This window comes from Triticum dicoccoides, chromosome 5A (genome assembly GCF_002162155.2).
Source record: "Triticum dicoccoides isolate Atlit2015 ecotype Zavitan chromosome 5A, WEW_v2.0, whole genome shotgun sequence".
In the NCBI taxonomy this organism is placed as follows: domain Eukaryota; kingdom Viridiplantae; phylum Streptophyta; class Magnoliopsida; order Poales; family Poaceae; genus Triticum; species Triticum dicoccoides.
This window is the reverse complement of record NC_041388.1, coordinates 359,076,919-359,092,820: the sequence shown is the minus strand read 5'-3', so window position 1 is coordinate 359,092,820 and position 15,902 is coordinate 359,076,919. Positions and strand designations below refer to the sequence as shown.

The window sequence follows — 15,902 nt, the reverse complement described above, 5'->3', positions numbered from 1 at the left end:
CTCATGCCTTAATCCTAGCTCCGTCCCTGACTCCCCTTAATAGTAGAGCTTGCTCTCTACAAGGACACACAGAACACGTTTGAAAGCAAAACTATGTTATCTTCCCAGCTTTTAAACTTGGAAATTCTTCAAAAATACACCTTGGGACATGGGTGCAAATGTGCTCGAACTGCAAAAATAATAACTAAAAATGTTTAAAAAATGTGAAACTTTGTTGGAACAAGCATTGTCTAGTGTATCACTCACGTGCAAAGTTTCGCGACAAAATGACTTTTGTGGTATTCTGAACGAGTAAAACAAAACCGACACTATATTAAGCTTACTATTCATACATACAGTTTGTAGTTGCAATTTTACCCTTTTTGCCAACAATACAAGGATGTCATTTTGTCACGAAACTTTACACATGGGTGATACACTAGACAATGCTTGTTCCTACAGAGTTTTACATTTTTTTTCTACTTTTTCTTTACTTGTTGTTTGGTTAATCGGTGCGCCTACACCAGGTTCCAAAAATACACACCGGGAAGCTTTCCTGCTAAATGCTAATCATGCATGGTTGGAACAATCTGAATTTCTCATATATCATTGGTACCGATGGAAGGTGCTAGGCCTCGTGTGTCGCCACTCTTGTATGGCGGCGCGGAGTGCGTGGTTGGGCATGAGCTCGTCGGTGGGAAGCTTGAGGTTGGTCATCGGCGACGTGTCGTGTCCGCTCCCGAGCCACTCCTTCATCGCCTCCGCCTCGTAGGTGAACCCGTCGCCGGCGATCTGCGGATCCCTCATCACCTCCTGCCAACGCACATCAGTTAATCATCACTGCGCATCATTTCGGAGAGCCGCGCGCAGGTAAATGATCGAATGACGAATGCACATGTGCATACCTTGAGTATCGGGCAGAGGAAGTAGGACGGAGCGCCGCCGCTGTGGAACGCCGTCGACGCCGAGAGCGACGACCACGTCCTCCCAGGCGTGGCGTCCGTCGCGGCCTCCAGCACGCTCAGCGCCTCATCCAGAAGCTCGGCCGGGCGGCGTGGTCCTCCGGTTTCGACCGCGTCGCAGCATTTCAGCCCGAGGAGCGCGACCTCCGTGGCGCGCTCCATCGGCCACCCTCCGGCACTCGCGTCCACCACCTCGTGCCAGGGCGTGCTCCCGTCGGCGGCCTTCTGCGCCGCCTTCTTCGCCGCGAACGCCGGCATGCCCGTGACCAGGCGGAGGAGGACCACGCCCAGCGCATGCACGTCGCACTGCGGGGTCAGGTCCCCCGTCACCAGGTACCGCGGCTCCACGTACGCCAGCGCCACGCCGCTGGGGAGGTGTGGAGGCACCAACAGACCAGTCATGCCGAGGCCGGCGAGCTTGCTGGAGGAGCACCGCCCGTCCTCCAGGAGTATATTCAGTGGCCGGACGTCGCCATGCACTGTTGCCGTCGAGTGGAGGTAGGCCAGGGCGGAGCAGGTTCGGTACGCGATGCCGCACCGTGCGTGCCACGGCAGTGGCGGCGCCTCTCCTCCAAGACGGTCCTCCAAGCTCCCGCCCGGCACGAGCTCGTGCACCACGGCGCGCGCCCCCGGGCACGCGCCGACGAGCGCGACGATGTTTGGGTGCCTCGCCCTAGCGATGGCGTCCACTGCACGACCGAACCGCGGCTCGTCGACGGCGACGTCGGGGCAGATCATCTTGACGGCGACGCTCATGCCGCGGAGGCTCCCTCTGTACACGCGGCCGCGGCTGCCGGCACGGGCGCCTCCTATCACGGCAGACTCGTCGAAACGATCGGTCGCCTCCTCCAGCTCCGACAAACCAAGCCGCAAGAAACTCACACTTTGATCACCATCGTCCACCGCAGGCATGGATTCTTCGTCAGCCGCAGGCCCTTCTCCTCGGCGCTCCCGCCTGAGCGCGTCGAGTACGGAGCACGACTCCGACATCCTGACATCGAGCTCGCTCATCACTCGCCCTGAGTCGGTGATCTGGAGCTCGAACTCGGCGCTCCGGTCATCAACCTCCCGTATCTTCGCGAGAATGGCGTCGAGCTCCCGCGTTTCCTGCTCCATGGCCGCGCGCTCCCTCGCCAGACTCTCCTCCATCTCCTTCCGGCGTCTCGCCTCGCCATGGTAGGAGCTCTCCGCGTCCCTCGTCTGCACCCAATCAAAATCAAAGCGATCGGACTCGTTGATCGAAGCAAAGCGATCTCATCTGTTGTACTCCTATTCAGAAACTTACCATCATGGACGCATCGGCCAGATCCCGGTCGGCCTTCTGCCGCCGTCGAGTCTCTTCGTACGCCTCGTGCCTGAGGCTCCCGGCCTCCATAATCGCGTCTTTTAGCTTCTCGTACAAAGCATCTTCCATGTCACCAGCCTCCTCCTGATAAAACCATCATGCAAGAATATTTTATACCAAGCCGACACGATCACACGACCGTAGCGCATGGATGAAAAATTGAAAATGCACGATCCTATCATAGTTAAATTTCACCACATTGTTGTTCAGATAAAAAAATTATCATCGTTTGAAATGCCTGCTGCACATACCGAACCATCGTGCGAAGGCGTCGGCGGGTCTTCTTCCACATCTTGCAGTGACTGCACGACAGCCGACGACGCACCTTCAGCAGCTCCCTCATGTCCGAAATCCATGGCATTGTCGCTGTCGTCCCTGCTCGGAGTCCGTGGGAGCGACGCCGCCATCATCGGATCGGGCGAGTCGTGGTGCATACCCAACAGCTCGCCGTCACCGTCGCCGTGGAGCGTCAGGCGTGGCGGCGACGACTTGGATCTCGAGTAGTCGGAAGCGACCGATCTGGGACTGGTGCTAGCCGTGGATGGCTCTCCTATGTTCAGCCCCTCGCTGACCTCCCTGAGTAAACGCCAGATAAATGGCATTAACGACATGAATGTGGCAGTTACTTTACTAACTATACTTTCTACTATCAACACTTCTACACATAAGTTGTCTGATTTATAAATTTTGTTAAGTCGATTTTCTACTGTTGATCCTTTGTCAAGATCTGTGCTATTTGTTTCCTTCTTCTTAGGCTGATTTTAACTTGTGCCTGTGTGAGGTAATTCGATTTGTTCTTAAGTTCATTTTTTTGACTTGCCCCTATTTAAGGTAAGTCTTTCTTTCTTCTTAGGTTGAATTTTGTTTTTTAGCAACCTTAGGCTGAATTTTGTACTTGCCCCTCTTTGCGATAAGTCGATTTTCCTATTGGGCTTGAAGCCCGTCATACATTGGCCTTTTTTTAATGTGCCTTTGCTTTTTTAAAATAATATCAATTGGTTTTTCATTTTTAAACATGAGTTTTTTGACATGTTGGATGAGTGAAAATGTATACAAGCAAGTACTATACAGTATGTGTGTAAATCTAGCGTGAAAATTGCATTATTATATGCTTATTATTTTCATATTAAAAAAATGCAATTTTCAGCGCAAAGTTGTGTGCAAGATTTTATAAGTTTTGTTTTCTTTTTTCTTCAAGGGTAATACCAATGTCATTAATTTATCCTTTCTTAGAAAACTTTATTATGTTGATTTTGTTTCAGTTTTTATTTCATTTTCTTTCTTATTTAACTGTAGTAAAAATGCCAATAATTCATTCCTTTTTACTATACTTTTTTGCGAAATTACACTATTATATATTTATTCTTGCATGTTATAAAAAATATAACTTCCATGTAAATTATGTGCAAATTTCGTCATTTTTTATTTTCATATCTTTCTTCCAAAAGTGAAATACCAATGCCACTAATTAATTCTTTCTTAGAAACTTAGTTATTTTGATTTTTTATTGTATGTTTTTTCTTTCTCACGGGTAATACCAATGTCACTAACTCATTCCTTCTTACAAAACTTCTTTTTGCGAAAAATTTACTATTATATGCTTGTTACCGCATGTGATAAAAAACAAAAAATCTATGTAAAATGTGCACAAATTTTGTCATTATTTGTTTTAATTTTTATTCTTTATTTTCTAAAGCATAATACCAGTACCAGTGATTATTATTTTATTAGAAAATTTATTATTTGATTTTATGTTAGTTTTATTCCATTTTAAAAGTAAAATACCAATGCCAGTTCTTTCTTACGAAACTTCTTGTTGCCAAAAAAAATCACTATTATATGCTCATTCTTTATATTATCAAAAACACAATTTCTGTGTAAATATTGTCATTAGTTATTTCATTTTATTCTTCTTAGAGGTTAATACCGGTGCCACTAATTTATTCTTTCTTAAAAAACTTCACTATTTTTTATTTTCTTTTAGTTTTTATTTTGTTTCTTCGTTTAGTAAAATACACATATTATAGGCCTGACTGTGCCTTTGATTATCATCCTCATGTGAAGATTAATTGAACTCTAACTTTGTATATATACGCAGACCTCGTACAGTCGTACCATAGTTAAGTTCCATCAGATTGATCATTCTAAACTTACACATAGAAGAAATATCTATGAACAACACTTTTGTGTAGTTTACGAGATCTACTCAACAAATTTTGAATACTATAGCTAGCTAGATTATGCTGTGAGGCGAGGAGGACGTAGGTTTGCCTTGTATTAAAACCCAGTCGAAGATTTTTGTGGTATTACTGTTCTTGGTCTCCTTCTGTTACTCGGTCCTCTGTATGTGAAACAGTTTCTTCTAGGCAATGTCTATACTGAAACAGTGAACCGAAAGGCGTCAAGATGTTCAGACATATATATGTACCTAGTGCAGATGAGGTTTCCTTTGCAGACGAACCAGATCCTGCAGGAGGGGTTGGCCTTCCGCTGCACTGTCACTGCCTTCTTAGACTTCGGCGCCCGCAACTTCCTAGCAACGACACACACCATATCCATCACAATCACAATCACAAAAGTATCTTCTATCACGCCATATCTGGCTAGAAAATATTAGTAACTTGTATCGATCATCTCTACATCCGCGCGCGCACACACCGACACTAGAGGCGGCAGAAATGCTGAATCCATCGTGCTAGGTACGTACTCCCACCGTTTCGAATTACTCATTGCAGACTAGATACATCCGTTTCTGCGACGAGTAATTTGGAACGGAGGGAGTACATACTATGAACCTACCGCAGGACCAAGAGAGTGGTAGGTAGGCGGGTACCTGGTGTATCCCCGGTCAGCGGCGGCGCCCATGACGAGCTCGGCAACGCCATGGTCGTCGACGAGCTGGACCAGGCCCCTCGCGGCGTCGTCCCCGGACACGATGACCTTGCGCGCGTGGACCTGCTCCGATCGAACGCGACCGTTCAGCTCAGCGTCTCGGCGGTGGTGGGGATCAAAATGAGGATCGCCTGATCATGAGAGGAAACGAAGGGAGGGAGGAGGGGTTGGTGTGGACGAACGAACCCGTTGACTTGCGCAGATGTCGATGAGGACGTCGAGGGCGTTGGTGGCCCTCTCCTCCTCCAGCTTGCTGTACGCGGCCACCTCGTGCTCCGCAAGTTGGCTCACTGGGACCCACGCCCCCACTGCAATCAAACAAGCGGCAAGGTCGTCGTCAGCCCGTACGTGCGCCCGGCGATGCCACACACGAGATTCCTCGTCGACGCACAAAAAGTGTAAGAACCAAAAAGGTACTGTGCTTACAAAGTGACATCTTAGAAATGGACATGACAGAAAAATTAACCTCCCAAAGACGCTGTACTACGTGTAATTTTGCAGTGCAGGGAGCTTTGGTTGGAGCTCGAGCGCGTTAACCTTGGCGGAAGGAAGAGTAATATAGAAGTATTTTCAGAGCAGAGGTAAACAAGTAGTGGTAGTACGCTTACTCATGTTGATGCGGTGCGGCGGGCGGTGGACGTGGGCGAGGACGAGGCGGTGGCGGCTCCGGGGGAAGTTGGCCAGCACCCACCGCAGGTTCGCCCTCCATTCCTTCCCGGCCTCCTTCCCCACCGCGCAGTACACTTGCACCTCCGCCGCGGCCGCTCCCCCTCCGCGCTCCTCCTCCCCGTCTTCTTCCTCGCCGCTGCGACCAGCGCCGCCTGCATCCGCCATATATACAGATCCTCCTTCCTTCCGAACTACAGCTATATAGCTGCCTGATCGGTGGATGAGCTGCTCACTTCATCGATCGTCTTTCTCTTGATCTCCCCGCCCAGCGAGCTCGGCACGCGGTGATACGGATACGACCGTGGGAGAGAGGAACACCGAGGTAGGCTAGTTTCTACGGCTTCCTGGAGTGCGACGGGTGGTAGTTACTTGCCGCCTGCACCTAAAAGCCAAAGGTAGCTGCGGGAGGAAGAGGAGACAAGAGAGACAAGGACAGCACCGATCAGAAGCAGTTGGAAGACGGTCGCGTCTCTGGCAAGCGGGCCCGCGTGGAGGGATATTCCCGGTACCTTTATCTCGGGGCTAGCTAAGCTAGCTGGACTCTGGATGGATGGATCATGTTGACCAGACCTGCTCCTCACGAGCAACCGGCCACACTGCTTAGGTTTGAACAAGTGAACTCGTCTCGCATTCATTTCAAACTGTGCAACAACAACCAAACGTCGGTACACCGTACACAATCCACATGTATCTCCAAGTTTTGCCAAGGAAATCATGCATCGAATACACCACATACATCTTGGGTTCGGAACACATGAACTCCAAATACATCATGCGATCGAGAACGAAACGCTGGGGCAGAGCACATATGGATGGATGGGAAATTAGCATGGCAATGTCATGGCGCGTCATGAACCCCGTTGACTATTCATCAGTACAAGGGATATGCTACGAACCTAATATGAATATGCTCCGACTTGCCTCATATACTAAACATCGAAGCCGAGGCAATTAAGGCCCCTGCACCTAATCAGACCTTCTTAATGACATGTGTCCCTGCATGATCGATACATGAGCAAGGACCTCCAGAAGGGTAATCCAGTTTTCAAACCGTAGCGCTTAATGATGCTCACATCGGACGAAGTTAAGGGGGTGTTTATTTTCAGGGACTTTTTTATGTAGGGATTAGAAAAAGCCTCTCTTAGAGACTTTTTTATCAAACGGGAGCGACTTTTTAAGGACTAAACTAGGCATTTGAGACTAAATGAAGAAGACTCTTAAGAAGAGTCTTTTTGGAACTTTTTGAACTTTTCCAACAATGCCCCTCCATGCACCCATTGGCCCGCCACCCCATGGTGTTGTTTGATTGTTATTTTTCTATATACTAGGGACAACATGATCATTTAATAACCTCTAGGAAGGGACTAGAGACTTCTTAGTCTCTGGAAACAAACAGGGAGGGATTTTTTAGGGACTAGAGACTTTTTAGTTGGGACTAGAAAAAGTCCTAAGACTAGAGAACCAAACACCACCTAAGTACCACTCCATCTAGAAGCAAACTAAACTAATAAGCTAAGGTTAGTTGCCAGGACACCAACATTCCTTAGGAAAAATCTATAGTAGCTCTGATGCCAGCGATGACGTGTCTCATAGAATTGAGGAAATTGCACAAACCACCTACTATTGGTGCTAGTTTTGCACAAAACACTCACTTTACAGGTTTCTTGCACAAAACACCACATTTTTTAGGTAATTTGTTGCAGCTAGGTCTAATCAATCATTTGGGTGCGTTGACATGATTCCTGACAAGTGGGGTCAGTTTGTAAGTGCATCCGTGACAAGAAAAAACAGCCACATCAGCAGCCAACTAGAACTATCAATATCTCACAATTCTTGCTCAATTGAGCTGATTTTTTTCTAGAATATTAGTGAGTGCACACATGATTTATTGGTTTGTTTTGCATTTTACAAAAATGTTAAATTTGAACAAAAATATTAAACGAGTCAACTAACATTGCAAAATCGCCTAGTATTTGGATGCTAAAACCTCATGGCGATAATATTTTGGTGTGTGCGACTTGATGATGTCTGTAATGGTCACATGACAACTACTTGGATGGTAACACCTCACGGCGGTAATATTTTGGTACGTGAGAGTTGATGATGTCAATAATGGCTTTATGGCAGCCACTTGGATGCTAAAGCCTGACGGCGACAATATCTGCCATATCTTGGTGCTACTGATTTTATTTTATGAATATTGTGCCTATTTATGAATCATTTTATATTTGTGTAGCAATCTTATGTTTTTCACATGAAAGTTTGTGGTGTGCTATTAGCTATTTGTAACCAGTAATGAATCTGGAAAGTTTCAACTGGTTTGGATCACATTATAATGAGATATCTACAGTTTACATTGGCTCATAATTTTTTTACTCAAAAATCAAAATTTTAAAAAATAATAATGCAGAACAATTCCAGTAAATCACACATGTATGCAATACTACTCTCAAAAAAGGCAACTCATTTGGACCACAGTTTGTGAGATATTTCCAATGTTAGTTGACTCGTTGAAATTTAACATTTAAAAAAATGTAAAAAAAACCCAATAAATCATACATGCACTCACTAATATTCTGGGGAAAATCCAGCTCAATTGAAGCAAAAGAATTGTGAGATATTGACAGTTCTAGTTGGCTGCTGATGCAGCAAGTTTTTCTTGCCGCAATGCACTTACAAACTGGACCCACTTGTCAGAAATCATGTCAACACATCCAAATGGTGGATTAGACCTAGTTGCAACGAATTACCCCAATATGTGGTGTTTTGTGCAACAAATATATAAAGTAGGTGTTCTATGCAAAACTAGAACCAAAAGTAGGTGGTTTATGCAATTTCCTCCATAGAATTAGTAGTGTGTAGATCTGAACTCTGGTTGACTTGCTAAGAGGGGTCGATTGTCATAATAACTGCTTTTATGCTAAAAATAGCAGATAAAATCACTCTAACAGGAGCTTTGCTACATCAACAAACAATTACAGGCTGGGAAGTGTTACAGGGTGATTAGGCAGTTTTTAATTGGAGGTTAGGGGGGACGCGGGCCCACCCACCTGAAAATCAGAAGGGGGGCATGTTTAGTTAGTTTAGAAGGAGCCCGTAATTGCCTGTGAGGCTCCGTATGTCTAGCATTTTTGCTATAACAGAGTCACCATATCAATCTGGATCACCAATCTTTTTGCAGTGCCTTAGAAAATTGGGTCAAAATCTCCGTATTTAGATGCTAGGGACACTATCTTAGTTTGTGCTCCATAGTCAACCATCTGCGTGGGAGGGGGGGGGGTGTTGGGAGGTAAGTTTTTCTCATGCCTCCTTCACTTCCTTTTCTTCTTCGTCTTTGGTTTCTTCCACAAAGAAATTTAGGTCGACGAAGGGAGGCAACCTTGCTAGAAGCAACCTGGAAGGTGGAAAGATAGATGGTCAATTTGACTTATCCCCCTTCGACGTTTGGATTCCCATGCCCAATTATGTCGATTTATGGACGACAGGGTTCATCATATATTTTAAAATAGTATGTGGTCACATTTTTATTTAGTTGAAAATTTGTTAAAAATACGAAATACTTTTGTCAAAAATCTATGAATACTTTTTGAAGCACGTTACTATATTTTCAAAACATGAGGACATTGTTTATAAAAGTATGAAACTTTGAAACAAATAAGTTCTGATGCACCTCTAAAATATACTAGAGGATACCCCGCGTGTTGTTGCGGAATTGGATATATAGATTGTAAATATTGTCTAGCATACTAATCCAGTCCTTACAATTTAAGTTATGTGAGAAATTTCAGCATAAGCAAAGAAAAGTATTAAACATGAAAAGTTGTGTATATCACAATTAAATGCAAGTTGATTTAAAACACACTTATAATGCACTAATGCATGTTGCATGGTAGAGGATTCTCATGTGAAGATCAGACGGATGTCATCGGATCAAGCTTGTAAATCTAACAACTAAAACAATTTTGATGATGTGAAAGTATGCTTGTTGAGATAATTAGAAGTAGTGGGGCCAATCTCTTAGATATATGGATTCTTGCATTTTAACTTTTTTGAGACAATTTGTATTCTACTATTTTTAGGCGATTGTATTTTACCTAAAAGAACAAGAGAAAAAATGTGGAAAAAAATGAAAGAGAGATGTTGCAAGCGTGCTACACGATAGGAGAGCATGCAACCTGCCGCTACATTGGGCCCGGCCCATGTGTAGCCTGTAGGCGAGCGCTCCGCCCATCTCACACTGCCCCAGACAAGCGCCGCTCCAGAGCCGCGCCCGCCCCGTCCCCAGCCGCCACTCACCCTCGTCGGCGCGCCCCTACCCAAGCTTGCCCCAACGCCGCTGCACGCACAAAAAGAGGAGAGCGCCGCGCCTCCGTTGCCGGCGTCGCCCGCCCCCCCGTCGGCCGTGCTCTCCACTTCCAGGCCGTCTCCCCGCTGAAGTCGGCGGCGCACCTTGCTTCTGCTCGCCCCCCCTAAAGGCAAGGCGCCGCCTCCCCGCTGAACGCCGTGAGCTCTCCGCGGCCATCCAGACATGACCATCGATTGCCTCGTGCTAGGTAAGCGACCTACCAACCACTTGGTCTCACACCGTTTGACCGATCGAAACCACTCTGATGCTGTCAGTCTGCATACGTTCGTGCTGCAGGGGCGGGGCAGGAGGTGGGGAAGAGCTGCGTGGTGGCGACCATCGGCGGGAAGCGTGTCATGTTCGACTGCGGCATGCACATGGGCCACCACGACCATCAACGCTACCCGGACTTCGCACGCGTCCTCGCGGCCACCCCCGGCGCCGACTTCACCTCTGCCATCTCTTGTGTGGTCATCACGCACTTGTATGTGGTCACTAGTTTTATGGTTCCTCTGGGTCGATTGTTTCAGTTGCTGGCACGATCAGCTCACTTCTGAAGTTTGTCTCTTGCAGCCATTTGGATCATATTGGGGCGCTGCCGTATTTCACCGAGGTCTGTGGGTACCATGGTCCGATTTACATGACGGTAAGCCTAACTTTTGTTAGTTGTGCCAACTGTTGGTGTACTTGGTTTTGTTCATGTGGTTACTGGTTAGGGAATTTATTTGCACTTGTATTGGGGGTTGATAATTTTCAGATTTTACTGAATCTGAGCTATCAGTAAGTCCTTGCTGGTAAATATTATTTCATAGATGCAAGTGAGTGAATGTCGTCGGGTCACGGAAGTTTTTTGAATTTGTTTCAAATTTACTAAATAGTGGATATCTATTTTTTTGCAAAATTTCAAGATCAAACTCAATCTCATTTGCTAGGTATTTTTTTACTGAATAATCATTATGCACAGTTTATTCAGTACTCCCTCTGGTAGACCAATATAAGATCATTTAGATCACTATACTTTAGTGATCTAAATGATCTTATATTGGTTTACAGAGGGAGTACTAATCTTTTTGATATTTGGAAAATGGGATTAATTTTATTTTATTTTTGGAATTCCGATGACTTCAATACTTTTTCCTGAGTTTTCTTCATATTCTAATTACAACCTGTGCCTCAAACAGTACCCTACAAAGGCTTTAGCTCCATTGATGTTGGAAGATTATAGGAAAGTAATGGTAGATCACAGAGGAGAGGAGGAACAGTATAGCTATGAAGACATTCAGAACTGTATGAAGAAAGGTAGATGATAGATTTCAACATTTCTTTCTCTGGTCTACTCGCAAAATGATGATGCTGCCGCACAAGTATGCAGGGATGATAATTCTCATTTGCTTTTCATATTTGACCTTTCAGTCATACCCTTGGACTTGAAGCAAACCATTCAAGTAGATAGAGACCTTGTGATCCGTGCCTATTATGCTGGACATGTATGTTCTCATACCTATGTTTCTCTTGCGTCCAGCAATATCCTGAAATTATTATTCAAAAAGTTGTCAATTGTTCTCTGTGCTTACTAATTCTCAGAGAGTTGAGCGTTCATGTCTGTGCTTCCTAATCTAATTATTGTGCCAAACTTAAGGTTTTGGGAGCTGCAATGATTTATGCAAAAGTTGGAGATGCTGCTATGGTCTACACCGGGGATTACAATATGACACCAGACAGACATCTTGGAGCAGCGCAAATTGATCATCTGAAGTTGGATCTCTTAATAACGGAGTATGTTCCAACTCCAATTGCAAATATGCTTTTCTACACTATGTCCAATTTTCTTGGATTGTTGACCTGGCAGATTTCTTTTTTATCTTGTCCTTTTTTGGGGTGACATTTCATTGTATGGTTTATCTTTACTAATGTCATGTTTCCAGACTGCTACACCACTCGACCTGTAGCTGGTTCATGTAATTAACCACTGCGCTCACCTGAAAATCAGTTGGGCTATAGTCGAAAATCACCTCTTTAAGTACTGAATAGGTTGGTCCATTTAGCTAATGTTTAAATAAAATATATGTTTCTTCAATATTTTAGGGTTTATTTTTTGTTGTCTTGTACCGTTACAATCAGGCATTAACAGTACAGTTCCGTTGTTTGGATATTACTTTTTCCATGTGTAAGTACAAATTGATGCTTCTATCTGCAGGTCTACATACGCTAAAACTGTACGTGACTCGAAGCATGCCCGTGAGAGGGAGTTCTTAAAAGCGGTATGGAACCTGAATCTTGACATTGCCAATATGTTCTGCCTTGTAGATTTTTATTGCATGTTTAATATGTTGGTGGAGCAAGATAATCATCAATGCTGATACTTGTGTTCTCCTACATCCAGGAAGTTACCATCCACCAGTTATTAAGTGCAACTTGTTCCAATAATGCATCTGTTGTCGAGTTCTTACAGTTTATTCTAAAATTAATTGACTTGGCTATATTGAGAAGTTAAATTAAAATCATTTGAGTTTATGTGTGCTACTCAGTGATAGTATGTTTTCTGTAGGTCCATAAATGTGTTTCTGGAGGAGGTAAAGTTCTAATTCCAGCATTTGCTTTGGGCAGAGCTCAGGTACCCCCACTTACTGTCAGTTATATGTGAGACAAGCAAATTTATGATCAACTGTATCACTATACTTAACTGAGTAGGTTCCCAGTGGAAAAAGATTTCCTTGGGGGCACACTGTTTAAAACTTCCAGAATAGAATATCCATTTACATGTGACATAATTGATTTATATGTGTCAGGAGCTATGCATATTACTGGATGACTATTGGGAAAGGATGAACTTGAAGATTCCTATTTATTTCTCAGCTGGTATGTGTTTTTTTGACCATCTTAAAAAAAGTAGACCAGCGGGGGTGGAAACCCGCGTCATTATATTAAGAGAGAATGTGAGACATAGAATTCGACCTGAGGGGTCGAACCCAGCTTGGCAGGGCGACACCACAGCACTCCCACCATTGGGCTACTCGCCCATCCACCTTTTGGTCAAACTTTAACTTGCTTTTATGAATTGTGTGTTTTATTTGAAATTATATTTGTTCTATAGGTTTAACCATTCAAGCTAACATGTACTACAAGATGCTTATTGGATGGACTAGCCAGAAGATCAAGGACAGCTACACAGTTCACAACCCATTTGACTTTAAGCATGGTAACGTTCTTGAAAAAGCTTCTCAGTCAACCATGTGCAAAATGAATATAAAAAGCATTCAATCGAGTAAAAATTCTAAATGTTTAGTTCAGCCTTTAAAAGAAGACCTACACTTCAATCTTTGGCATTAGGTGAAATTTAGTTTTTTTGTAAGAAAATTTCTAAATGGATCTGCTGGATACTATGTCTGCTCGTGCATTGTGTCTCTTCTTAGCAAAGGTTCTTATTTATAATGTTAAAGAATTTCTTTTGACCTAACTTAACCTGTACACTTTTAAACGGAAATATGATATTTTGCTTTATTTGCAATTCCTTTACCAGAATGACATTGTAGGTTTCTCACATTGCAGTTTGCGACTTCCAGCGTTCATTCATTAATGATCCTGGACCCTGTGTACTTTTTGCGACACCTGGTATGATTAGCGGTGGATTTTCCCTTGAGGTGTTTAAAAGATGGGCTCCATCAGAAAAAAATCTGGTTACACTTCCAGGGTATTGCCCTTAACTCAGAATTTCTGTTTTTTTCCATGTTTGCTAATGGCGTAGGAACAAACATACATGTTTATTCTCTGAATAAATTGCTCCTGTTGGGTTGTTACTACTGGTACTGTTATGGTGGAAAACATGAGAGGTCTACCCTGCCTTCTGCTTTAGTGAATGCTTACCTGCTTGGAGATGATGTCTTTCTCTTGGAGTTGAATGTTGTTGCTTTATGGTTTGTACTTGCCACATTTTTCTGCTTTGGTTTCTATTTGTTCTTATTTTCCTCATCTTTCACTGAAATAAGTAGGGACAACTTTTCTGCCTGTTTAAAATATAGAACTGTGATATTTGTATTTTGATCTCATGTTTACTTTCATCCAGATATTGTGTTGCCGGAACCATTGGCCATAAATTGATGTCTGGAAAACCAACCAGAATCGATTTAGACAAGGAAACACATATTGATGTCAGATGTCAGGTTGGCCTTTCTTCATTTACAGTTCTCTCAGTCTACAGTAAAATTACATAGGAAGTGGATACTACATTGACCTTTGGTTGATAATTTTCAACATCTTGTGCCATTACTCATCAGACATCACTAGTCCATTTAGTGCTTTATTGTGTTCCTAAAAAAATCGTATGTTCCTTAGAAGCTCAATGGATCGCCAGATTATGCATGCTCAAATTCGTAACTTACACTATTACAAACTATTTGACAGATAGCTCGACATAGTAACAACGTAAGTTCAGGTCTCCAGCTTAATGAATCACTTTTCTTGAAATTTTAGTAGTTAGCCTCTGTAATCCTTTTTTCCTGTGTTCATGCTTATCCTTTTCTCTGAATGTAATTATGCTAATACCAGTGTTATTTTTTCCATTCCGTGCACCAGATTCATCAGCTGTCATTCAGTCCACACACAGACTCCAAAGGGATCATGGATCTCACAGAATTTCTTTCACCCAGCCATGTGATTCTTGTTCATGGCGAAAAGCCTCAGATGTCCTTTTTGAAGGAGAGGATTGAATCTGAATTGGGGATGCCATGCTATTACCCAGCCAACAACGAGACTGTCTCCATTCCGACGACCAAGAATCTGAAAATAAGTGCCACGGAGAAGTTTATCACAAGCTGTAGCACTGCTCAGGCTAGAGATGGTCCACAGAAGTCGAACCTGATTTGCGGTAACCACCTGTCAGGAGCCAACGGCGACGAGAAGCTAGCGGAGGGTATTCTTCTCATGGAGAAGAGCAAGGACGCGAAAATTTTGTGTGAGGATGAGCTTCTTCAGTTGCTGGGCGCAGAAGGACATTCAGTCCAATTTGAACCACTGCTTCGCTCCAGGATTGGAGAGGCAGAAACCGACATTGTAGACGACTTAGCCAGTGAGTGAAATGAATGGGGTACTGTTTTAGCTTTTGTGGATGATCTGAAGATAGAATTAGTGTTTGCTGCAAAATCCAACAGTTCGATGGTTTTACAAGGCATCTCTCAAGGTAAATCAAATGCCAAATCGATTTTGGAAGTATCGAGGACTCGTTCATAAATAAAATATTAAAACCGGAAAGTCAATTTGGCTCCCGGGAGCACATACTCCTGGGGCCAATTTTTTTTCAAATGTCAAGAAAATTGAGACATTTTTTTTGTGATCTTTACCACATACAAATGCTACCTATAAATTTTGAGACAAAAACGTTAAGCATTTTGGCCTGCGCAAAAAGAAAAACAATTCAAAGACAAAATATCACCCAAAATTTTTATTTTTTTCACCGACGAAGCACCGCTGCTCTGTTTCACATGAAAATTGTCAAGCATGCTTCCAACAACAACACGTTCATCTACAAAGTGTTTCAGCACTTTTTGAAAACATTTGCTATTTTTTTCGGGGTATTGTGCTCCTGGGAGCCAAAATGCCGCTCCCAATATTTTTGCTAAAATTACACAATGTCTAAGTGTACTTACTGTGTGCACAACCTTTTGAAAAACTGTAAAAATGTAGTTTCGCAAAAAGTAGAGAATATTAGCAAATT

At 43.7% G+C, this 15,902-nt stretch overlaps 2 protein-coding genes across 2 annotated transcripts; one reads left to right on the top strand and one right to left on the bottom strand.

Annotated features, from left to right (window-relative positions):
* Positions 1-159: 159 nt before the first annotated feature.
* Positions 160-6,172, bottom strand: LOC119301507 (U-box domain-containing protein 33-like). The gene is made up of 8 exons (XM_037578478.1): positions 5,787-6,172; positions 5,365-5,486; positions 5,120-5,241; positions 4,715-4,819; positions 2,538-2,862; positions 2,227-2,370; positions 885-2,141; positions 160-792 (listed from the first exon to the last, which is right to left on the bottom strand). Exons 1-8 carry the CDS (start codon positions 6,010-6,012, stop codon positions 586-588), a joined length of 2,508 nt encoding a protein of 835 aa, XP_037434375.1. The 5' UTR covers positions 6,013-6,172; the 3' UTR covers positions 160-585.
* A 3,944-nt stretch (positions 6,173-10,116) lies between these two features.
* LOC119301506 (cleavage and polyadenylation specificity factor subunit 3-II-like) lies at positions 10,117-15,402 on the top strand. Its single transcript, XM_037578477.1, has 13 exons — positions 10,117-10,400; positions 10,490-10,676; positions 10,766-10,838; positions 11,374-11,491; positions 11,606-11,679; positions 11,832-11,968; positions 12,390-12,453; positions 12,741-12,806; positions 12,982-13,051; positions 13,287-13,391; positions 13,742-13,883; positions 14,256-14,352; positions 14,765-15,402. Exons 1-13 carry the CDS (start codon positions 10,376-10,378, stop codon positions 15,263-15,265), a joined length of 1,659 nt encoding a protein of 552 aa, XP_037434374.1. The 5' UTR covers positions 10,117-10,375; the 3' UTR covers positions 15,266-15,402.
* Positions 15,403-15,902: the final 500 nt, after the last annotated feature.